The 25,676-nt window shown below is 38.3% G+C and overlaps 2 protein-coding genes across 2 annotated transcripts; both read right to left on the bottom strand.

Annotated features, from left to right (window-relative positions):
• Window positions 1-232: 232 nt before the first annotated feature.
• Window positions 233-2,983, bottom strand: LOC135943148 (cuticle protein 7-like). Its single transcript, XM_065489570.1, has 3 exons — window positions 2,840-2,983; window positions 2,254-2,511; window positions 233-1,162 (listed from the first exon to the last, which is right to left on the bottom strand). The coding sequence occupies exons 1-3, from the start codon at window positions 2,852-2,854 to the stop codon at window positions 881-883; spliced, it is 555 nt and encodes a 184-aa protein (XP_065345642.1). The 5' UTR covers window positions 2,855-2,983; the 3' UTR covers window positions 233-880.
• Window positions 2,984-12,007: 9,024 nt separating this feature from the next.
• Window positions 12,008-14,428, bottom strand: LOC135943163 (probable chitinase 10). The gene is made up of 11 exons (XM_065489596.1): window positions 14,373-14,428; window positions 14,247-14,316; window positions 13,713-13,799; window positions 13,583-13,652; window positions 13,408-13,529; window positions 13,137-13,354; window positions 12,845-12,980; window positions 12,676-12,788; window positions 12,428-12,610; window positions 12,246-12,365; window positions 12,008-12,192 (listed from the first exon to the last, which is right to left on the bottom strand). Exons 1-11 carry the CDS (start codon window positions 14,415-14,417, stop codon window positions 12,040-12,042), a joined length of 1,317 nt encoding a protein of 438 aa, XP_065345668.1. The 5' UTR covers window positions 14,418-14,428; the 3' UTR covers window positions 12,008-12,039.
• Between the last annotated feature and the right edge of the window lie 11,248 nt (window positions 14,429-25,676).

Below are 25,676 nucleotides of genomic sequence, written 5' to 3'. Positions count from 1 at the left end.
AAATTCATTATTGTCTCATATTAGTAATTTATCAATTGTTATAATTATTGCGAAAAACTTGAAGCATTATATCGGACCCTGAATAGATGTAGAAGTTCCTAATTTTTAGCCATTAGCTATTTTTCAAATAATAATAATGTTAATAATAAAAAAAAGTTTTTGATTGAGTTCAAATGAGAGACTTTAGGAAATATACCAAAGAAATGGTCAACACAAACAAAAGCAGTAGATATTCATGTAAAAACTTGTTTATTGCGTCAAAAGGCAAATTTACAAGTGCGATACACATTCACATATAAATTGCATTGGAGAGGAGCAGTCCGTTTGCACGGCCAAACTCTCAGACCATTAGACGAAAGCAAATCACATCATGCCGTGGCTGGTAAGCTCGTGGTTCAAAAATGGTAACTGTCGATCCCATCACTTGACATTTTTACATATTTGCATATAAAAGAAGCGTAAAGAGCAATTTTCGCGTGAAGCGTTAGTCGGTCCGAATGGATTTGGTCGGCGTTTTATATAAGCCGACGGACAGAAGTCATATAAATAAATATACAGCGGGCGTCAGCATGACACTTCTTAAAATTAATATGGTAACCTTGGAAGTAGGTGATGCAACCGGTAACGCACGCAAAAAGCGGCGTTCTCAGCATCCCCGAACGCTTTCAATGGAAATCACCTTTCCTTCAATCAGCTCGCCTAAGTTTTTTACTTTTAAAAAAAGGGAAGAGGTTGGCACTCAAGGCGAGTCGGGTGGAGAAAAATTCAGGCTAAAAACGGAAAAGTGTTCCAACTGAAAGCGTCTCAGGTTGCAGACATTCCGGTGCGGGTGTTTTTTGGGGGTAGGGGAGACTCGGGGCGTTTTACTAAAAGGGTTGCTTTAGTATCCGGTCTTGGGGGGTCCGTACTGGTTGTTGAGGTTGGTTGCCGCGGGTTGGGGGTAGGAGGCGGTTCCCTCGTAGGTCACCTCAGCATTGTAGCCGTTCTTCCAGTCGGCGGTGTAGCGGACGATCTGGGTGCGGCCGTCAGGCAGCAGCACGCGGTACTCGCCGCGGACGACATCGCCGTCGGACACAGCGTTGTGAGCGAAGTCGGTGCCGTAGTAGTCGTCCTTAACGGCGTAGTTGAAGTCGAAGGGCATGCCAGGCTCGTGGTGATCGTGCTGCAAGAGAAATTCGGACATGAATTTAGGCGGGAATTCGGACACCATTAAAATTGTCAGCCTTGAAATTCTAAATATGTAGTTTTTCTTGAAATATATACAAGTAACATCGAGATAATCTAATTTCGGACAACAGGGTCAGGTGCGCACATTGACTTCGGCGAACATTTTATAGCTAAGGTCAAGGAAAGGAAACGCACATTATGAGAAAGAAGAAAGAAGCGCGGTTGCGTGTCGGCAATTAAGCCGCATATGCATGAAAAACCATTTTCGCGATTCACTTGCATCTAACGAAGTTAATGCGTGCCGCCGCCGTCAATTAATTTTAAATGCAGTGACATACTTCTTGTGGAGCTTAATTTAATTTTACGTGCTTTGCTGTTGGAAGGAGACGAGCTTCATTATTCCGAAAAACAGCTGGAATTTTGCTAGCAAATTACGTAAAAGGACGCGAAGATGGCGATTTCCAAATCGAGAAATCGGCATTGAGCTCAGCTGAATGACGGCATAAAAACAAATGGATTTATCAGATCAACGCGTGCGTTGAGTTTCCCAAGCAACAAAAGACGATATGGTAATTACACGCGGCTGCATCTCTCGCGAGCCAAAAAGGCAAGGTTGTGTGTCTCAAAATTACAGGCTTCTCTTCATCGATTTCACACCACCGAGCGCGCACATCGATAAAATACGCACGCACAAAAAGCAGCCCAAGAATGTTGCAGGCAACTTGATGCTTCTTAATGACTTTAATTGAAAGATCCTGCCCTTGGGCTGTACTCGTAATTATGCGCCGGCGGGTGATGCGAGTACTTAATGTAATGCGGTATTATTTGCGTTTGTAAAAAATGCAAGAAAACGCAGTGAGTAGAAAGAGATAACAGAAGGTTGTTCTCAAATGCACCAGACTGTGACTCATTGAAGGTGCCAAAAAGCACATTTTTTGTGCTTCAAATTATGAGACAATATTTGAGCGAAAAATTTAAACGTTGATTTTAAAAAGAGATATTTTAATTTAAAATAAAATGTTTTTTGCGAACAATAACTTAAAATTAGAAACTTAAACGGAGTATAAGTGTATAAATTTTACTTACATCGTGAGAAGGAGGGTTCAGGGTGACAGGGCGGACGTTGCTAGGTCCAGTAGGGGGTCCATAGCTGGGGGCAGGTGCAGGGGGTCTGAAGCTAGAGGGAGGAGGTGGGGGTGGGGGTGTGAAGGTGGCAGGACGGGTAGGTTGGAAGGCGGGTGAGGGTTTGTTGTAGTTGTAGCCGCCGGTGGTTGGTGGCAGGTACGAGTTCGGGGGTGGTTCGGCAACCACGGCGGCCACGAAGGCCAGAGCCACGAAAGAAACCTGCGGCGAACAGAGTGATTAATTGGTTTGATTAATATTTGACAGGCAGTACGAAAGATGACTTTAAAGGATTTTCGGCATCGCGGCGTGTGACTAAGGCAATTAAAGTGCAATCTACGCGAGTGCAAGGGAGTGTGGGAATTCGCCTTGCATTGTTCTGCACTTAATCGATTTTCTTCGCGGGAAACGTGATGAAAGTCTAACTAAGATTTCAAAATTTCGAAACGGTTGCCGTCCAACGTCACGTGTGAGCACACCGGTGGGGAGAAAATCCAAAACCGCGGCCGTTGAAGTCTCCGAAAGTCCAAAGGTGCGCACTGGTGCTTACCTTAAGCAGAGCCATTTCTGAGCACAAACTAGATCACACTTGAAGCACGAGCGCTATTGAACACTTGCACTGCCAAAGAGTTAGTGATTGCTAAGGCAGATGCCCCTGCTTTTATATATTCTCGCAAGCTGGGCGGCATTCGGCCACTCGGAGAGTGAGAGTGAATAGACCCGAAAGATGGAAGGGGCAGCTGCCGCGGCAGCTACTCGCGGTACCTTCGGATGCACCCAAAGGCGGTCCTTCGGCAGGCGCGCGCGTGCAATTTTACCTTGCTGCAGATCTGGCGGCGGCGGCGGTGGTGGTGAGTGGTGAGATACACGCGGCCGAGACGCATTGATCGAAAATCACCTTACAGAGCAACTACGCCTTTTAATGGGTTGGGTAATTGCTCTCGTCCCAATGAGTGAAACTTGTTCAGCGGGTTGCATACGAAGACAGGCACTCAGCACAGAAGTTCTTTTTTGACCACTCACTGTTTTCTCGTGGACAGAATCTGTTTTGATACAATATTTTTAAAATCTTTCACTTTGTTATTTGTAGGATTTTTATATTCAATGATAGAGCTTATGTATTTAACTTGTCAACTTAACACAATGGCATTAATATATGTATATCCTTTTCTGAAGATTCTAACTCGGCTATTAATACAATATTTCTTTTGCAAATTGAAAACAAGAAAACTTGTGGTGAATTATTACAACATAGATTTTTAAAAGTTTCTTAAATATCTCGGCTGAATTCTTGCTCTCTGCAGACAATGCTTCGAGGATAATTAAGCATAGTATAATGCGTATAAAATAGCGGAAGCATTCCACGCTCCACGAAATGACCATTAGTCATCATTAGCAGACAGTTAAGATGCTTAATAATTTAAGGAAATCCACTATGACGTGTATATATTTTGCAGTGAGCTGTTGATAATTCGCGCTTCTCTGAAAGAAATCAGTCAAAACTAAGTAAATGACACGGAAAGTGCGGTATTTCTGAAGAAGCTTGTGTGCACTATAACCTCCATATCATTTCCCTAGTCAGAATAGAGATTACTGCAATCTCTACTTGGTGAGCAGTGTGATGGCCTGAAAATTTACAAAACAGGTTTTGCTTGAAAGAACACAGTTATAATTTTAGTTTTTTTTTTTTTGCAAAAATATCAATCTAAAATTTATGAATTATTCAATGAAAGCTAAATTTTGTGGAACAATCGGTTGACGAGTCTCTGCCGCAAAAGGAGATGCGAATTTCCATATTCAAATGAGTCACTTTAAGGAACATCAACAGCAAAAGGATCAAGAAACCCATTCAATTAATAAGCCTTTCACGCCACGCCGTTTCGCAGATTTAGTCCGACATCTTCACACCCGCCCTTTTATCACACCACTAATAATACAACTTTTAAGTCTTCCCACATATGATTCAATTGAACAATTGTCAAGTAGCAAGTATAGTCTGTGTTTATTTTGTGCTTGAGGTACATGAAGAGTGTATCTAAAAATTGGCTTCAAACGTGACTCATTTCTGAGATCGTAAAGCAAGCAATACACCAGTTTGTATTGAAAATTATTTACAATTAAAATCCGTCGTAAAATCAATTTGCCTTACTATCAGAGAAATTATATTTTGCTCTCCTTACGTATTAGTCTACACTATTAAATTAAAAACTGTCAAACATAAATAGCTAATTTTTTCATGATAAAATCAATTTTGCCAGTGAAAAACTAAATAATGATATAATTAAAAATTATGCGGTGATTACTGTAATAAATGCCATCAAATCAATTAAAAATCATATCCGAAAGTTTATGGCATGGGAAATGACTCTTAGAGATGCATCAAAACTGTGCAAAACTTGACCTTAATATTAATAGTTTTATAGTGTTATAGTGTTTTATGAGTGTTATATATCCAGTGCGCTTTAAGTAAATCTTCTGTATCTCATAGTCATAATAGTATAAATTATTGATGACGTTCTATGCAACTAGTATTTTAATATATGATAATTCCGCTGTAAAACTGCTGTAAACAATAAGCAATACTTTTTCTATGATTCATGTACGATAATGCACTGAGCAGCGGGCTATGAGTTCCGCCCACGCCGCCCTCAATGCGCGCACGTTCTTTGCATTACTCGCCAGCACACAAATTATAGGCTTCGGCGTCGGCACCAGGAACAACTCACGCATTCTGCTCGTTTGGATTCGCGCGATGAATTCATCTCCGCACTCTCAGCTCTCGGTTTGTTTATATTCATATTCGACGGCGCGCGTCAGACCGAACGCAATGTTATTTGAATTGGGAAACGTTAAGGATGGTCTACCATCCTTAGCAAACGTAGCACAACACACACGCCTTTCGCCTCTCATTGTTTTCGCGAACAGCTCAATTCCTCAGTTGTGAATTTTTACTTACACATTAAAATAATATTTTGCAACAGATGTAACATGTGCAAAGATTTGTAAAAAATTTATAAATTATACAATAAACTCGACGGTACATTTGAAAAGAATTTGTTCGTATTAATTTTAATTATATTTTTACCTATTTGAAATTTTTTACTCAATCAAACAATGTTCAACGCTTCACCAACAAATTTTAATATTTAAAGAGGTTTGTGTGTCGTTTAGTTTGAAAATAATGCTGACTAATAAATCTCAAAGAATCAAGCCATAGCCAATAGAGACCATTTTGAAGCAGACAATAATGTCATCAAAATTCCCCTGACTAACTTCCAACCTTTCCTGCTGGTTAAAGTCGTATCGCATGTGTCTCCAAAATAGTTCCCGACCAGACAGTTCACATAATATATTACACCCACGTTGGTGACTGTACATGATGTGCAACTTGTTCTCCTAAAAGACGAGCGGTAAAAGCCTTGTCACACGTAATCGCAATGAACATGAATCGCAAGCAATACTGAGGCGTGAGAAAGCAATGTTTCGACGACACCGCCTCAAAATTGTTTCCACCCTGAACGACAAAAGCAGAAACAAACACTGCACAGGTAATGCGTTTTATTATTGCGCAACGGTCGCCGTCACGCTCGTTTCGCATGTGCAACTCGTTTTATGCACACTGTGTAATCCATCATTAAAAATAAATGAAATCTAAAACCGATTATCCACTCGTTTGAAGAGGGAATGTGCAAATGCCGTCGTAAAATGAGTACCGGATCGTAACAATTTTCGCACAAAGCCCTTTTGCGTCTCTTTGCTCGTTTTAATGGTGAATCGTAAAGCGCAAATGAGATTTTTCACCCACCGGCAGCCGCCGAGCTGATCATAATTGTCTGCTTTATTGTTTGATTTATTGCATGTGCTCCTCGCCACTTCTTTCACTTTTTGCCGTGCATTGTCTGGGCACGCATCATCGCCGCTCACCAGCACATTTCCCGGACAAATAAACACGCTTGCACTTATTTAAATGCGAGTTGTTATCGCCACGCTGCATCACTTTCTCGTTATTTTATGACACACAATAGACCAGTTCCGACTTGTCACGCTCAAATATAAACGCACCTTAATAAAAACCGTAATGCTATATATTGGAAAAATTATTTCAGCCCCTGGCGCTATTTGTGATTGCTGTCCCGACAAATGAGTAGGCAACGATTGGACGCCTCGTGGTGTTAGACTGACGTGATTATCTTGGCCAGCCAACTTAATTTTCTCCACATTTGCTAACAACTTTCCCCCCGGTGTCAAATTTAGGCCTTATTGCTGTGGCATTTTTCTCATTTCGATCCTCAATCACATCCGTGTGAAATTGAAAAGAAAACTAATTTTGCTTTGAATATACATAATCCTCAACAATCATAACCACAACCGTGTCTAATTTATCTGTAGTCATAATAAATAAGGAAATGGCGTAAGCTAAAAAATAGGTGCGTACCTTCATGGATAAATTACAATACTAAAATAGCTTAACTTTTATTTAAATGTTCGTTGATTTCATCGGAGTAGTAATGTGACAATAAATGCACTCTCCATGTGCCATTGACAAGGAAATTAATACCTAATCTCGAGGCCCCAAGGTTTTCGCGCAGCATCCATTTCTTTCCTTGTGCTACACTATCCATTCTAAATGTCTCAAATCTCCGGCCGCCCATTCTTTTTCCTCGTCTGCTCTCCTCATTGCACTATCACGACTTGAGTGTAACAATAAAGCAATCACACCTGCTTATGAATCACTTGTCTAACTTCAAAGAAGCAGATCGTGGAGATGAAACGATCGTAGGAATTCGCGATCCCAAGTGATCGAATTCAAGAATTTTAAGTGACTGGAGTGACTAATTGGAAATAATTGATATACCAACTAATAAAATAAATGTCCATGAGAAGGAGAGTGAAGCGCGCGACGGCCTTGAGAGATGTGCAGACCAATTTGTTACACATCCAGTAGTGATAAAAAACGGCATCCTCACTCAGGTGAAAGTGGTTTCACTTCGAAAGATCTGATTTCGAGCGCAATTATTGGTTTAAGGATTATCGCATCTCCACAAAAAATCCAATGTCATCTCGGTCGAAGGAGTTTTTTTCCGAAGGTGCGTGTGTGGCATGGGAATATCGGAATACCAGTATGAGACACATTTCTTTCCCTGCACACGTAATTGCGCTCGAAGTCTCTCTCATTCAATGTATGGTGACCATGACAAGATGAACGAAATAATGAGGCGATTTTTAATATTTGGAGGCGAGGTGAACCAGAAAATGAAATTGCTGCTCATCTCGCAGACGCCGGCAGCGAAACTCGCTCTTCTTACCCAGGATGAGCGCATTCATCAGCTTCTAGCTAGGCTACTCGCTGTCGCCTCCGGCTTTTGTGGAATTCCAGTTCCTAAAGGTTGCGACCTTTTGCAGGACTAACACACCATGTAGACTACTTTTTAACCTGTTCGCAAAATATTAACTATTATTAAGCAACTAGAAACATCTATTTTGGCGATATAAAATTAAAATGTTAGCTGTAAAATTTTTAGATCAAACATTAACGTTAGCTTTGTTAAGTCTTATGCCATAAGACCTCGAGTCGCAGTTTTTCTAGCCTAAGCTAATGAAAAATTTTCCTTTGCCATTCAGCTACAGGAAGAGTCAAATTTTCATTGAGTAGTCATTTCTTTAATTCAAACAATTGACAATTCTTCGAGGTGTTCAAATGAAAAGCCGAAATTTTAGCACATATAGAATTAGTGATTATACGGTTATTGAAAGGGTCGAGTAACCGGGTCGAGAGGAATCTCTCTCTACCCTTCCTTGTTCTGCAAACAAACCACGTCAGCTGGACAGGCAGCAGGCAGACAATAAAATTAAATTACATTGAATGCATGCAATCGGGCGAGCGATCAGATGCTCTTTTTGCATCATGTGAACTTTTGATTCGCACGCTTGAAATTACGCCTGCTGAACTCGGCTCTGGCACCCAGACGCTTATAATACAACATTTGCCTTATCTTCTTTCAGCGCGATTGCCAAAGCAACAATGAGAGGGAGGCAGAATGGAGCAGTCTTATCGTTGGTGGAAAAAATGCCATTGTGCTGCTGCGGTAATGAAAGTCGGCTTCGATATCAAATTATCAGCATCTGCCGGTGAAATGAAAAAAGATTCGTGAGAAAGAGCAGCAAAATCCGTTTGCCTACCAATTAGCGTGCATTTTTATTATTTACGGGCGGAATATGAGCGTGTGCTTTCCGTTCTTGCTCAGTCAGAGAAAGAGTACAAAATTGCGCCTGCTGGCGGTAATTATCGTTTGTTAATAATTCACTGCTGTGGCTTCGTTGGCGTACATCTTGAAATGAAAAATGAGGCAATTTTGTGAGGTGATGAGTTAGTGCTTTGTTGAAGAAAATCATTATTTATCTCAATTGTGTAAACGTGTTCAGTGCATTAGGCGCGTTTAAATTTTAATTTGCGGCTGCTTGTAAGGCGCGTATTTCCTGATGTTCATCGTCTCTGTACCCAATTCGCGTCTTGAATGCAGATTTGACACTTTAAAATCCTACAAATACACTCACAAACGTGTAAAGCAGGTAATGAAAAATGTTTATAAATACTACATAAACGCCTGCAAATATTTTTTATCGCTATCACCGTCGAGTCTTGGAATTCCAGGCGCGAAACGGGTAGTAAAAGCATATTCGTATAAGGTTTTATGACAAAAATCTTATTTGCAAAAGATTTCCTCGGTGCACACTTTACCGGTGTCGTCTTCCTTGTATAAAATGACAAATGCAAATCACCACGGCCAGGTCGTGAATAGGCGGACCCGCGGTTTGCCCCTGAAGTGATGCAATGCGCAGCATATTATCACAATCAAACGACCATTATTGTGCGACGGTAACGAGAGTGACTCTTTGGTGACGCTCCCAAGACGCAAGTGACGCGACTTCTTTTCAATCCCGCTGAGGTCGTCACGCATGTTCGCCAAACGTTGCAATTAAAGGTGAAAAATTAAGCCAGCCAAGGATACGATGACCTAAAAAGAGAGGATTAACAATTGTCGCAATCAGCCTGCTCAGATTTACTGTATAGCCGGCCGTAAGTCGAGCGCAAATGAGCACGATGGCGCGCATTAGGCAAATTATTTTACTCGAATGGCTCATCCGATGGCGGTGTGTGTGGGTAATTTTCACGCCTGGCATTTCAATTGCTTTTAGCGAGAAAAGCGGTAATTATTTTCAAGCAGCATACTCTTGTACGGAGGTTGAAGGCTCCTTGACTTGCACGCAGGTAGCTGAGGTGTGATTTCAGTCTCAGAATTAAAAATCTAATAGAATCGATTAAATTGCCGTTTTAAATAGGAATTTCTTTCTTAAATAACAACAGTTGCTATAGAAAATTGTTGCTCTAGGCTGATAAGAATGATAATACTTAGCCGTATTCAGTTCTTTTTTTTAATTTTGATAGAATGCTTGTTGGTTTACAAATAAATTGTTAAAGATATTGTAATTTCAATATAAAAAATAAATCTACTTTCTGATTTTTTTCTTAAACAACAAATTCTAAAACTTTCTCGCAAAAAATAACTGCCATTCAGCTAACGTCAGCGTTTTCACCTGATCTCCCCCAGCAGCTCAAATCAGGACCAATTTTCATATCAGCGGTAACGAGTGTCTGAGCGGGCGTACAGTTTATTGTTTCGCATCTACGAGCGAAATAAATAAAGATCATACGGTACGCAACGGCCGTCTTTTTCATGAGTAGGGTGCAATTGCTCTCGAGCGTCTGACACACACACGAAAGCAAAAAAAGTCAAACAGTCTTGTAGTGTTGCGAAAGAGCAGAGATCCGCGAAATGTCTCAATCGGAACATAAACGTGCCCGACCGAGAATTCTTGCTTCAACTGGTCGGCTGGCTGGATCGCGGTCAGGTAAACACAAATAAAACGCTCCATCATCTTCTAATTAGGGAACGGAGCCATCCTATCTGCTTCCATTCATTTTTGTTCATTTCCAAATTTAAAATTTTGCTGGGTCACCAATTTTCAAATTATAACTCTCACACATGCATTATAAACAAATGGTTTGAAGCCGAGATGAAGCAGATTGCGCCATCCACGCATACCTTGGTGCAGTAAGTGCTTTTGATGTGGATGCTGTTGGGTCAATTGTGCATTGACACGATGGACGATGAGCTTGCAGCTCCGCCTTCTTCATTAAAAGTCTGCTTGTATTGCATTAATTGAAATGTAAATTGAAAGTAAATGTTGCGCTTCGTCAACGTAAGGTTAATTCAAGAATTACACGAAAAGATGTTACTATAGCCACTTATACCATTTAATTAAACACAAGATGGGCACAAGAAATTTTGTTGAAATTTCGTTCCTGCTTGTGTGTCGACATTATTGCGAGTTAATTCTCATTACCATGGTAGACATGCTTGGTGCACCTTTTGGCTTAATTTAAAAAATATGCTAACAATTGTAAAACAACCTTAAATTTGGTACATACCTCTTCATTCACGCACAAATCAAAAGGATATGTACTCAAATTAAAAATCTATTGCGTTTTGGCAAGGTTAATGCCATTTTTGCGTGTTTGACTGTTGTGTATGATAATTATAATGTAATTAAGAGACAAGCGATGCATAAGTAGTGGTATTTATGACTGAGTGTGTTAATTGCTCCATGACCAAGCATTGCTATAAAATTTTAATCAATTTTCTCCGCTTCAACGTTGCGATTAATCAATCATTTCTCAATTATAAACGCCCTAAACTCTATCAACATCTTTTCCTTTGGATTTATGGAGTTTTAAGGATTGAGGAGGACTAAAATTCAATTTCCATCCTATTAACATCAGCCTGCAGGTTGTAATCAATCGACGAACGGGCATTATTTGCAGCTCTGCTGGACGTCAGTTGTTTCTGAGTGAGAAAGAAAAAGGAAGCGAATATTCTCTGGCAACAGGTTGACCCCTCAACTCGTCAGTCAGTTGGAGAGTAGGACATCAGGTAGCCGCGCGCGGCCAGCCTCTCTTTAAAGTTCACAGTACGAAGCAAAAAGCGTTTTACACGCGCGTCTCGACTAATGTAACCGCGCGTCAAACATAAAGCACAATTCATTCGTTGGTGCGCGCCGATCACTCGCTTCCCACAACATCTCAAATTAATTTAATCGCCCTGCTGTCTGCGCCGCGGCGTCAATCATACGTGAATAAAAGTATCAAGGAATGTTGCTGCTGCTGTGGTCATCGCTTATTGCACTCAGTCACACGCGTAATTTCTAAATTTCCGAGTGTGTGTACAGAACTCATCAACAGCTGCCACGTCACGAGAAATTCACGAGTAAAAAGTGCGTTTCATTAATGTAGGTTTTGAAAAAAACAGAAAATATTTGAAATTTTGTTATATTAGCTTAAATAAATTATCTTTCATAAAAATAAACCAAATATATAAAATGAACCAAATACAAGACTATCTATTATAAGAATTACATTGTTCAAAAGCATATTGCTGAATATTTTTGCAAAATATTTTTCTTGGAAACTGGATTATTTTGTATTTATTTATTAAAAGCATTGTGGCTCATCGATAGTTATTTTGAATATACAATGATGAGTCTAGAATTCTGAAGCCTTTAAGAGCACTGTTAAGTTTCCAAAATCTAGGTGGATAAAAATTAGATTTTTTTTTTTGAAATTAAAACCAGGCTTAAATAGTTTATTTCATCCATTTTATGGTTCTGATAATCTCAAACGAAATTATGACCTCAAAAACAGGGCAGAGGTTCACAGTCCATTTTGAGTAAAGATACCATGAGACTCAAATAAGGCATGTTACCACAGCCGCAAAATCCATCAAAGTCATCGGCCAGCGTATTGTAAAGTCCTACTCCAGCTCCAAATCCCATGACAAACTCAATCTGTAACAGTTTTCTTGATTAAGAATCAATGAATCACTCTATCCATGATATACTTTAGCTCTCAACGATTGATAATCATCAAAGATGAACAGGTGTTTCTGCCTGACTGCGTAGTTTTGAGTCTCAGTGCTCTTGACTAAGTTGTATGTTGGGTCCTTGATTAGTTTGCACCACTTTTAGGAAAATGAGGTTTCTAGGTTAAAAAAGTGGCCGCATACGACTAATGTGCCCTCACTTCAACCATACCGATCCTCTCTTTTATTTCCTTTGAAGTTTTCACATATGTGGTTCCAATTTTTCCTTCTTTGGAATCAATTAACTCATAACTGTAGTAGTATGGATCTGTATTCAAAATAATTTTGGGAAGTAACTCATCACTTTTCTTAATTTTTCTTTTAAGGTCGCCGATGAGTTCTTTCTATTTTAGAAATATAATATGTAATCAATTATTCAAGTATTAAGGATCTCCAGTTAAAGTTATACTGTTTCCTTTAAGTTAAAGTTGAACTTTGTTACTCCAAGTAAATAACTATTTTGGGTTTGAGCTTGAAGTAAAAAGTAGTCTACCACGTCGAGAATATCGCTAAAATAGTCACCTAAATGAAAATGGAGAAATGAAGACGAGGAATGGCATGATTAAGAAAATTTTCACCAGAGGCCATTATGACGTTAACGCTTACTCCATTCATATGGTAAATCACGGTTTTGCTGGCTACTTTCAGTGGGGCTGCTACTGCACGTACAAAAGCGGAGACAGATCTCTTGTCCACATCTTGAATACAGTTTCCCTGCAAGATAAGTTTCATGCAGCATGAGTTCTGTAAATCAATTTCTCTCTACTTTGACGTAGAAAAATCGAAGCTGATAATTTTTCGCGTTTCATATTGTCGTTCCATGATTGCTCATGGCTATTTTTATTTTATTCACTCCTAACAAATAGATACCTGTGGACAACCAGGCCACATCCACGAAATAGTAATTCCATCGATATTAAAATTATTGACCAACTGTGCCAATCCTTGCGCAAATTTGGTCGTCAGTTCATTGTTCTTGGCAATCCTGGTGAATTCTTTGGGGTGCATGATGTAATCGTCGATTGAGCCAACTGCCAGCGTCACTTTGATGCCATATATTTTTGCCTCCCTCAGGAACAAAGGCACAGCTATCAAATTAGTCTATTAGAGTAACCTTTGGCCAGTAGCCAAACTTTTTTACCTTGCAGGCTCTCAGGCCTCATTTCGATTAGGTTTGTAGATTTGTTAAAAGTGGCCATGGGTACAATATAAATATCGCACAGTGATTGACGTGATTTCGTTAGAAATGTTGGAATATGCCAACTAAAAATCATGGATTAGAGATTTTCAATAAAAAATATTCATTTTAATGCTACTTGTAATTGAATTCACAGAGTACTTTGAATCTGCTGGGTCTGAACTGAGCACGAGGATCGCACCCCTTTACTGGAATTATTGACATTAAAGGAAATATCGTTCAAAGAAAAATTGATCAAGATAACAAACTCTTTCCGGTCGTTGCGTTGAATGTGCATTCTTCTTTTCCGACACCTGTTAGTTGAAGACACTGGGATATACAAAACCTTACATCATCTGAAAAATTCAAGTGCTTTTAAAATTACTTTTTATTAAAAAGAGCTTAAATATACTAAATCTGCCCACATGGCCAGCAAAAATTCAACCAGGATTTTAATTTTTGATTAACGTGTAAAGATAACCTGATTTTCAGATATCACAAAATAGAATAAAACAACACTGATCTGACATTTGCAGGAAAAACTATTTATATATATGCGTGAACTGGGTTTTTTAGAAAAATAGTTTTACATTTTTACAAATCATGCATAGTAGTAAATGAGGTTGTAATTAATTTAATATATCATAATTGGGAAAGAGCTTGATAAAATGTATCATTCACATTCACCACATGAATATTGCACAAAAGTAAATGTTTTCAGGCACACTATATTGCAAAAAAATATTTTTTTTGACTGAGTTAAATAAAATATCACATTTAATTTTTCAAAATCAATACGTAACCTTTCAAAATATTTTTGACTTGCCCAACAGCAGCTTTTAATCGGCACTGTCCCTCGCAAACTGGCATCCACTGCAATAATATTTTCTGATTATTTTCTGTATGCTATGAATTAAGCGCTAAACTACAGTAAAAAGCATCGAGAGTCCTATAATTTGGTTTAAATAGTTCATGATGAGAGATAGACATTGAATGGCTACACAATGGAGCAACGGAGTACCCAGAATTGTTTCCGGTGTACGCTTTGTAAGCTACCGCACGCTTGCGCACTGCCCTTGGCTGATGAAACGAATACACGATTTTTTTTGTTGCCAGCTCAAAAACTAAAAACACCCAGTTTTGCTAGATAGAAACTGTCTGACATGTTTAGAAATATATTGTGTTATTAGATAGTATTGCCCTCTATACTGTTTAAGACGAATTGCGCTCATCAGAAACATATAGTGTGTAGCAGATATTTTATTTCAACCCCTATTTCACACTGGGTGCAATAGACATACCATTATGGGAAGAAATTTCCATTGATTTACGCAAGAATATCGGTCATTTGAAGCTTTAGCACAATTTCTTATAGTAAAATATTAAAATTATAATGTAGCCTTTTAACAATAAATCCATGGAAATGAAAAAGAGGAAGTGTAAATGAGACAATTATTTATGTTGCTTTGCCTCAATTTAAAAAATAATATTTCACAATAAATTTTAAATTTTAAGAATCAGTTTAATTAAAGGTGAACTTTTAACTGTTCTCCGGGATCATCCCGTTCAAGTAGATACAAACACGTATGAAGAGGAAAAAAGTTGATTCAATCAAGTGCACTATTTGAGCATAATATGCTCAAATAGTGCATATTATAATAGTTACATATTATGTAAGCGTACATCCAAGTGCTGGCTAATACGTACGCCCACGAGAATGGGAAACCCGCCGACCCAAGTATCACATTGAAGTAACATAAGAACACATGACTGAATTACTTGTGCTAAACAAGTGACTCGTTATCGACTCAATTATGCTACTTTCGCAAGTGCTTAGCATGAAGAATGATTTGATATTTGCATGCGAGAGAGGTGCCATGAATTGGCGAAACGAAATTTCCCTGCAATTTAACTTCGTCAATAAAATATTTTTTGCAGTAGTGCCTGAAAGCATTTACTTTTTTGCACGATTTATTTGGTGACTGTGAATAATACATTTTATCAAGCTTTTTTCCCAATAATGGTATTAATATAATTTCAATCTCACCTACAATATTTAAAAAAAAATTAATGCAGAAATGGTTTCAATAAAATTAAATTTCATCTCTTAATCACCTAATAGTGTCAACACCACATGCTTTTACTTCCTTGTTTCATAAATCAGCAACCTCCACAGTTGAAGGGTTCAGATAAAACTAATCGTATAAATCTCACTATAGAAATCAGAGCCAACCGCCCCAGTTTACTCTGTTGGCGGCCTTTCATCTTTCCTGACCGACGCACGCTTAATCCTGTCAAAAATGCTCGTTTATCAAATTTCCTTAACAGGAAGTTCTTAAAAAAGGCGAGTGAGTTGGCCAACAGTATTTGACACGTCCCGACAAATCGGACCGATTAGCGGCTCGGGAGGTGCCAGGCGCCAGAATGCCCGTGCCTCCGCACCGGCACTCGCAGGCAAATTAATTAGCTGAGCAATGAGACATTCAGACGTTTATCTCGAGATCAGATAAGCTGTCGCGGGCGAAACAGTTGCATTTGAAAATCTCTTCATCGGCCGCAGAGAAAAGGGAATTCATGTGGATTTTTGCGCGCAGAAGCGGTCCTGCCGCTTTTTGGCTAATTAATTTGAGTGAGATACTGTTCATGCGGTCGAACATAAAGCGCTTTCCCCGGCCCGCCTTCTCTCATTGCCTGAGCAAACACAGGGATTTTAATGCCAAGCCATGCAGCGCGACCACCTTCGACGCGGGGGTCCACGGAGGAATGGCAGATTTATGCGCTGACAATCGTGCTCAATTAAACTGCGCACCGTGTATCTCTCCATTTTCTGAAACACACCAATTAATTAAAGATCATTTTTTATCCAACGCGTTTGTTAGATCCTCAACCAACTCGAGCATTGCTTTACTGTGTGCACTGAATTAATTTCATTTGCACAAAACTCCAGTTAGTTTCAATTGAATTTAAAGTACATTTTAAGATTCTTAGCTACATAAAATAAGAGTTTCTTATAATAATTTGGCTTTCAAGAGACTATTAAATTTTATCTGATCAGGAGGACAATTTTTATTTATTTTAGATTTTGTATAATGGGTTGGCAGGACAACTTTTGAATTAACTTTAATTTATATGGGCAATCACTAAAATATTATCATTTTAAAAGAAATAATATGAAACAGGGCAAAATTCCTAAGACAAATCTTCACGGATTGTTCCCAATATAGATTTCACGACGTGCTCAGGTCTCGGCTTGTTGTTATGCAACGTTTGCTGCTCTGAGAGTCAATTTCCAGTCGCGGTGCTCAAAGTGCGCACTCACTGCTCGATTCGCTCTCGCTGCTCAGGCCGGCATGGTAGATGATGGCCCAGTGACCCGTGAGCTGGAGCGCTCACTTTTACGGAGTCAAAGGGTCGCTTGGTAATTAATACGTCTCTCTTCCCCAGCTATGCGCAGCCAGCCAGCAAAATCGTGTGCGTTTTTCTGGAGCAACACTCGGCGCCGATTTTCACACCCACGCCTTTGTTCTTTCGCGTGCACGCGGAAGAAATGGAAATTCGTTGCCAATCTCTCGGTGCCTTGATTTCCGTCCTGTCTCAAAAGCGGCAGTATTCGTGTAGAAAGGCTGAAATAGTTTATTGTCTGAGAAACGAATCCTGCTTTGAAAGCCACCAACAAGAAATGAATACTAACACAGCTTCCGTTTCTCCTTATTTCAGAGGTTTATTATTTCTGTAGACATCATATTAATAGACATATTAAAAGGAGATGGCTGTTTAATTTTTATAGCTTCTGGAAATTGCATTATAATGCACGCATGGTTATCAGCTTCCTTGTTTAATCTTCAACAAGTAGTACATTTAAGTTGAACGTTAATAAAATATTTTCTTAGTATTGATTGATCAAATAATGTTTTTACCTATCAAAACACAAAAATTGCTTACCTTTTAGTTCAAACTCTTTTTTTTAAGGAAATTCGAGTGCGGAACTTGAAGCACTGCATTTTTGTGGTGTGATTGTTGATTCTCTTGATTAAAGTTCTATTTATACATTTCAAACGATGTAGTTAAACAAGAGTCATCACAATTTTAAGTACCGTAGCACATTCGCACACTGATACTTTTGATCAGATTGTGAGTAGTCAGAGGAAATTTGCATATGTTGTGGATCTAAATGCTGGCCAATCAAGCAAACGCCGGCATAAAAATTATGCAAACGCTTGGGCCAAAAAGGTTGCGGGCGCGGAACCAAAAGAGTCGCGCGCGTTCACCTGCCCGCGCGTATATTTAGTATAGATAACTTTCATGAAGATCGCCACACTCACGTCCCAGGAACGGAACACCTCGGCATAATATTTACATATTTGAGCGAATGCTCCGGTGGTCGCAGCAGTCATTAGAAGCAGGAATTTATTTTAATTTTGACGGCTCTCTCCTCTCTCTCGCTTGATCTCCGTTGCCTGTTGTGACACAAATATCGGTTTTCTCGCGAGACAAAACTGGTTGTCGTGTAAACAGGCTGGGCTTAATTAATCGAGACTTTTGTCGCAGACCAGAGCTAGGCGAGCGCTGATTTGCATACGACGCCAATTATTATTGCATCTTCTCCGTTGCGTACTTTTCGAAGGGAATAAATGACCCGCGGCGACGACGCTTTGCATGTGTACATACACACTCGTGGCCAATTAAGCCAAGCAATTAGGCTAATGCGACAAGGCTCCAATACTATTGTTTATGTGTATTCCGCGAAGAAATGGGAAATTTACTGCTACAAATTGCTGTTCTTTATAGACAACCAGGCTAAATAAGACTGCTTATTTCTTATAAAAAATCCATGAAAATGCAGTAAAGATCGAAATTTGATGTGGGTCGTGAAATATTCGGATAATTAAGAGCCTGGCAGATCATTGTGACAGGATTTTACAGTGAAATCCGAGTGATTTATGAATCTCATTATGTGGCGCTGGATGATTGTACTCGGTTGCCTTTTGATGCAATAAACCGCTTGATTGACAGGCAACACAATAATAAAACACTGACGGGGGCCACATTACATTCTCTGTGAGATCCTTCTCATGTAGCCTTTCTGAAATGTGGTTGCAGCTACGATTAGCAATGCATGATGTATCTCAAAATGATTTTTCAAATGAATTATCTGGCCATTGAGATAACGTTCGATCTTTTCATTTAATTTGAGTGTTACTCTGTTCAGGACGCTTTAAAAAAAATATTAGTTTAAAGCCATCAAATATTTTTAACTGCGCAAAAAACTAATTATAAAATTAAACTGCATTCATTAGCAGTGGCAAATTAGCTATCTATTAATGGGCAGTCACAGAGCGGCCGCAACGTCTTATTATTAGCAAGTTGCTATAAAACAAAATTATCGACCCTGAGCCAAGTTCCCAGTATGAAAAGGAGTGTACCATATTGTGTTCCATTAGCGGACTCATCAACGAACAAAACCCTGCCAACAGTCATTACGGACGAGAGACTGATTGCATGACACGCAGAACGTGTACGGCTTGCATATTTTTCAATTAATTAATGAGAAGAATAATTCCCATCCCGCGAGGAAATTGATTACATAATGGAATAGTCGCTCTGCTATCATAACACAGCGCTCTGCTAATTATTTCTCGTAATTGAATTTGCAGCAGAGTGCAGATTGGATCGTGGGAACAATTTTGCATGTTATTCTCAAAAGTGCAACTCGTGCTGCAATAACAAAGTAATGGGAATTTAAATTAACTATATGGGTCTATTTTATCCAAATATTTCATAATAACTTGCTTAAGTAAGAAAAGAATTATTAAATTGAAACTAAAGAAAAAAATTAGCTGGAATCTTCACCTTCTGTGAGCCCAAGCATATATAAGAGAATGGCGCCTGATCGTTAATTAAGCCAACACACTTTTTTCTTAATTTTTCTGCAGCAAATCAAACAAAAACACAAAAATCCCGAATTGGTTTCTCTAATTTTAATCCTTGAACTTGCAGAATGCTATCCGTCCTTTTTCTAGATTTATCCCCAAAATCTCATCACCAGTGTTGACAGATAAAACTGACTAACCTCGAAAATGAAAATGAGGATGATATGATGAGTTTGAAAAGTTATAAACAATCAAGTTTTGTTCGTATTAAAAAAAATCCTAAACAATGTTGGTACAATTTTTTATTTCACGTGTCTATGCATCTTGTACTTCTTGTAATTTCAATGTTATTATTGGTGCTTTTTGGATAATTCAAATTGTAATCTTTAAGGCATGAATAATAAACGACAGTGTCAGCAACCTTTTAAATCTTGAGCAGTGTCATGCCAAAAAGGGAATAGACAGACAATACATGGATTTTCTGCTATGATAAATCGTTGATTTCGTCTGTCAGTGAGATTTTAGATTGACGCGGTAGTTCACCGAATGAGATAAATTGCTATCTACATAATTATCTTTACTCTTTCTGAAATATTCGATTTTTCATATTTCTAAGACATGTTTTGTAACGTAACGTAGAGGTTAAGGTCAATTAAAAAGCTTTTTCGCACTCCCAGAAAGTTTCAACCTAATTTATTTTTGCTGTAGGTTTTTAGAGTGCATTTCATTGCTAGCTTTAAATGAAATATCAATTAAAGTGACTTAATAGTTTCAAAACGAATATGTTTTCATTCTGATGCTTATCTAGCAAGGCAAACGTCTAACTCACGCTTTCAGTGTGACCAATAAACTAATAAAGCCGACAAACAGCCTCTAAAAACTTTTTAATTCTACGCCAAGCATCTCGGATTCATCCGCGCGCGCCGAGTAAGTCAAGCTACTTATCTCCCAGAATTAATCTCTTCACGAGACGGTGTTTTTGCTTTACGTCATCCTCAAATAGAACTTGCTCCATGTAGAAAAAGTTCATCAGCAACGCAAGATCAATTTCCTTGCCGAATGAGATCAGAGAGATGTGTATTCAAAAAGTATTAATCAAAATAGCACAGCACACATCTGCTTGTTTGTTAATATGCTTTTGCAATGCATATACAGGAGGCGGCAAAATGACTATGCGGTGAGGTAATCAACTGGGCAAATACGCAATAATTAAAGTCCAAGTTAAAATGAGACGTCAAATAATTATATCGTAAGTCCACCAAACTCGTTCTCCGCGGGTCAGCTGGCCATGCAGAGACCGGTGTAATTGCAGCCTCAGCTGTTGCCCAAGTCGAGCAAGGGCAATAAAGATAGTTTCTCTCACTGAGCTGCTTTTTCCATCGGGATCATCTCTTGTAATACGCTAATTGAGATTTTCCTGGTAAATTTGTAGGAAGATCGCACTAAAACTTGGCGTGTGCAGTTTTATATTTAACACATTTATGGAGCTTTCTAAATTTTATTCTGCGCCACCAAAGTGTTTCATTTTACAAATTGATCAGAAACACTTTAGAGAAAATTTTTAAACCTCAATTGAGGAGAGCTCATGAGTTTGAAAATACACAACTTGTTTCACATCCAACATCCAATCTATATGTTAATCACTTTTCAAGGGTAGCGCTTTAAATACTAACAAAAGGAAAACAATAAAGCATCTTCCCATAACGAAAGATGGAAGCAGGCGTGTAATCCATGAGGCCCACTAGCCCATAAAAGTGTTCAATTTGCGTGAAATCGATTCTCCATGCACTCACCTCCACTAATTAAACAATTAATCGAACAATCCATAAATCAGTGGAGCGACCCGCGATATTGAGGGACGTACACCGTAGCACTTATACATCTAAGAAGAGCCAAGTGCAGGACTCATTAAAATAATTATTTCACGTTGAAGAACTCTAGACAATTTCACGAACGGCCGCCTTTGTCACTCAAAACGTTGTCCGCATCTCGAACTTGCAGCTCTCGGGGCCATTCTTGATTATTTTTTCTACAATTACCATGCCAACGCCAACAAGAGAAAGTTGTGGTTTTTATATTTCTGTGCAGGACCCTCTAAGCTCATTTGCGCTTTTGTTCACGGGGGTTATTAACTCTCTACTAGTGCCTGCAAGTTCAATCGCACTCTTCGTTTATTGAGTGTGAAAGACCGGCACCTGAAGGCAAGGGAAATATCCGCCTGATTGTAAATTTTGCTACAAGCTTCGGATGAAATTTTACTGCTACTGCGGATGACAATGAACTTGATACTTGATCCATTGAAAGTATCTCGTACGTATTTTGCGATTAATTTGTTTGATATAACTCTTTTAGATTTCAATTGAATGAATGGAGTACTAAAGTCTTGGTGTCACTGTCAAAAATTATTCTAAATTTATTCGATTTAAAATTACTTGAAGCAAAAAATAGTTGATTGCTTATATTCCCTGTTGGTCAAAGTAGATAGTTTACTTTTTAGGTTGTAGCAAAAAGTTAAATCTTCGAATTAATTAATTAATAACAGGATGGCTGGCTATGATGATATTATATGAAACAATATCGGCTTTCAAAGGCGTCAACCGCCAACTTAATTTGACACTTTTCATATTAGTTTCAGAGAATTTTAACTCAAGACGGCAACTATTAGGCAATCAATTTTGTAATTGACAGTACAATAAGCCTTTGATATGTTTGTTGTGTATTGGTTGATCATATTTTATTTGACGTAATTGTCATTTCAATGGTCTCGATGAAAGTTGACAATTATCGCGTAACAAATAACATTTTAAGTCAAACGACAAAGATTTTAACATTTTATTCATTAGTCACGAAAGTAAAGATATTTATCGGTGGTTATTAAATAAGTTGTCAACATTTAGAAACCACAAATTACAGAACAGAGAGAATTCTATTGTATATCAGTGTGTCAAACCCGCGAACTCTCGTGCAGTGACTCTGCAACTAACAAAAAGTATACCTTTCTAAGCTAATTATGTAACAAGGCAACTGCAGACTTAATTATATCATTTTAAAGAAAACAAAGGAACACAAGCAGTGCGATAGAAAAAAAAACAAATCGCTGTTCTAATTGAACGCTGGCGAGCGAATAAAAAGCCGAAATAGAAAGTACGTGACCAAAAATTAGATTAATAGTTAATTTCCTGTTAATATAATGCCCCTTTACAATTCCTCGCTGCTCACGAAAAGAATAATCGTAAATCGAGATCTTCCAGCTAGACAATTAAATCGTAAATTCGCACGCACCGACCCTTGATTCCCCTCGTCCCTGAAAAATCTTACTAATCGCACTGAAGCGTCTTCGTGATCAAGAATATTTCCATGAGAGGTCGGACCGGCCAGAATTCACGTTAATTGTTTTTCTTGCACAATCGCATCCTCTTCCAATTGAACCCACCTGTGCGAAGCACCTAATTGATAAGTTTGAGAAGTCATTGCGGAGGCCGGCGGCCGTACAATGAAGTCATAAATTGTGCATTGAAGGGGCGGGTAGAGCCGAAATTTTGATTTAAGAGACGGGATAAACAGTGGGCATGCATGCTGCCGAGATTGATGTGATGTTGATCTAGGTCAGAAAATAATATTTTTTATTTCGGTAATTGTGCTTCGGAGCAGGGAAATGAATTCAAGCAAATCGATTGATCTTGCCACAGCACGCGAAATTAATAATTTCTACGTTAAGGTAGGTCTGATTGATAATAAATTCTAAGAAGAAACTCTCTCTGCTGTAAAAGCTTTGGAGAAATTCAAATGTTGAGGAAGTTCTAGATTTAGAAATATGTGTGAATTGGCAGGGTACTTGTAACTCATGCATCCCCACATCCAAAAGAAATCAACAGAAAATCCAGAAAATTAATTTCAGTTTGGGTATAGAGGGAAAATTATAATGCTCATTATGTTGAGAAAATATTTGGCTGAGGTTCTTTATACCTTAGAGTTTTTGTTCTTATACTGAAATTCATCATTATTGTTCCAGAAGATAGTAGCAAAAGGCTTTGAAGTTCTATAATTAATTACTTTTACAGGACGTTAAACATTCAACAAGCGCAAACATCTAATAATTTTTTGTGTTGCTTGATTCTCAAAAATAAACATGTAGTGTTTCCAATAAGAAAATAATTTTGTTTTTAGAATGTGCTCATAACTAATGATCGTGAAATTTATTTATGAAATTTTTAATATTAATCATATTAATGTAAATATGTACATCTTGTGAACTCCTGTGCATTTTAATCTTTAAAAAAAACAACTGAATTTGTAAATTCCCAAAATGGTAAGATTATGAAACCTTGTGAAGTATTATGATATAGTCTATTGAATTTTCCAAGTTTTCCCTCTTTACTATTAACAGTTTATATTTAAATTACAATTTTATTTAAATTGGCCATCCTTGGTCACCGCGTGGAGATTGGTCAAAGATAGATCAGGGAAAGTCTCACGTCCTAAATCTACAGTCTGCTTAAAAAGGTCTGAGAACTAACCTTGTCAATTTTTCTAGATATGGATAGCCACGTGAAATCCGAAAACACTCGGCCAATTAAGCCATAAATCTGCCGCTTTGTTTGACGGCCGGGCGCAGCAAGCAGTAGTTCATCTTTAATTAGGCGTCTACCAGTGAAAAAATCGACTCATCCTGCAGGTTGCAGTTGAGCAAGGTCTCTGTAAGAGGCAGGAAGGCGTATTTCACACAGCCAAATTGATAGCTTTTTCTGAATAATTTTTTCCCCATAAACGGCTGAGAATGATTAGGAAGATCCTTATGCGAGAAATTTTTATAATAATTGTTTAATTCAGGCTCAAGGATTCTATTCCTTTATTGACGCGACGTGTTGCATACCAGAGAGCGGTGACTTTGCAAGTGTAATTTGCTTATCCTGGCCAAATACATGCACGAGGCGTCGCTATATCTTGATGGACGAGCAAGTAAGTTACAAACTGAGAGACATGCAACTTTCGTGAGATTAGAATCGCTCGCGCGCGTTAAGTGTGCCCGTAATTGCCTCGTTAATTTGCAGTAAAATCCATAAAAATTCCACGCCGGGGATAAGTCGCAAATTTTCAAACTGCCTGCATTCACCTTCGCTTATGTTGCAAGCATAATACCAGCGCAATATTTTGTTTTTAATCCATTTTTATGAGGCTAAGGCTATTGATTCATCATAGCGTTCTCTAGCAATATTGCTTTGCATAATAAATCATCATTTTTGGTGAAGTGAATTTAAAAAAAAAATGATATATTTTGTTTTAATATTCGCACAAGAGTGATAAAATCAATGCAATATTTTTCTACTAATATTGGATATTTCTACCGATTTCATACGTCTCCTTTTTTATTTTCATCCTAACCTCAGCCACCTCAGCAACTGATGATAATAAAATTTTATTACAATGCAATGCGTATCATTATTTGTTTCCAATAAAAATATTTTTCTCCAGACACGGAGGAAAAATAAGGTGAAGGTTCTGGTGCCTGCACACTGAATATGAAAATTACAAATTGAGCTCATCCCACTCAACAACAACGAGTGCGAAGAAAATCCCACCGACTAAGATGCACTCGATTATTGCAATAAAAATTCCAGCGAGAGCAAAGATCAGCAAGGCTCGCGAGTAAAAATAACGAGCGACTCCTTGGGTTTGTGCAGCGAAATGAACGGAATTTCCATTGATGAAATAACAATGCGGCAGATTGGATAATGCGATAGGTTCTTGAGAATTGAAAGGAATTCATTTAATCAAGCAGAACAAGATGCGAAGACAAAATGATTTTTCGCGAGGCGTGCTCTCTCCACTTTCACGCGTTGTTTTTCAGCAGTCTTGTTTATTTGTTGCAAACCATTTCTTTCACGTGTGCTGCTCCAAATCGATCTAGCACGCGTTCATTCTCAACAATTAACAGGAAAGAAAACGAGGAAACTGCCATTGCCAAATCATTTATTCCTGTCTATGATTCAACTAGATTATTTGATCACATTTCAATTGAATTTAAAGATTCATGGTATTAGAGATTTAAAACAATTTTGTTGCATTAAGGATCATTAAAAAATAAGAGGAATCAGATATTTTGTTTCAAGTTCATGTTCCATTATACAATCATTCAAAGTGTGGACTTTGAATTTTAATTATACTGCTAAGTTGTTGACTTTGCCTATCTTGCTGTTAAAACTCATGAAAGTTCATTCATCTCATTTTCTTATCGATCAAAGGGGCGAGAAAGCACGGTGGTTATTTTTTTCGTGCCGTTGTTGCTAGCCATACGAAAAAGAGCAATAAATTACCAAGACCATTATGCAAATAGGAGCCAATTTATTGTGGCATGTAAAGTGC

The sequence above is a fragment of the Cloeon dipterum genome, chromosome 4, assembly GCF_949628265.1.
Source record: "Cloeon dipterum chromosome 4, ieCloDipt1.1, whole genome shotgun sequence".
In the NCBI taxonomy this organism is placed as follows: Eukaryota; Metazoa; Arthropoda; class Insecta; order Ephemeroptera; family Baetidae; genus Cloeon; species Cloeon dipterum.
The sequence above is the reverse complement of the archived record's forward strand: the minus strand, read 5'-3'. Positions and strand labels throughout refer to the sequence as shown.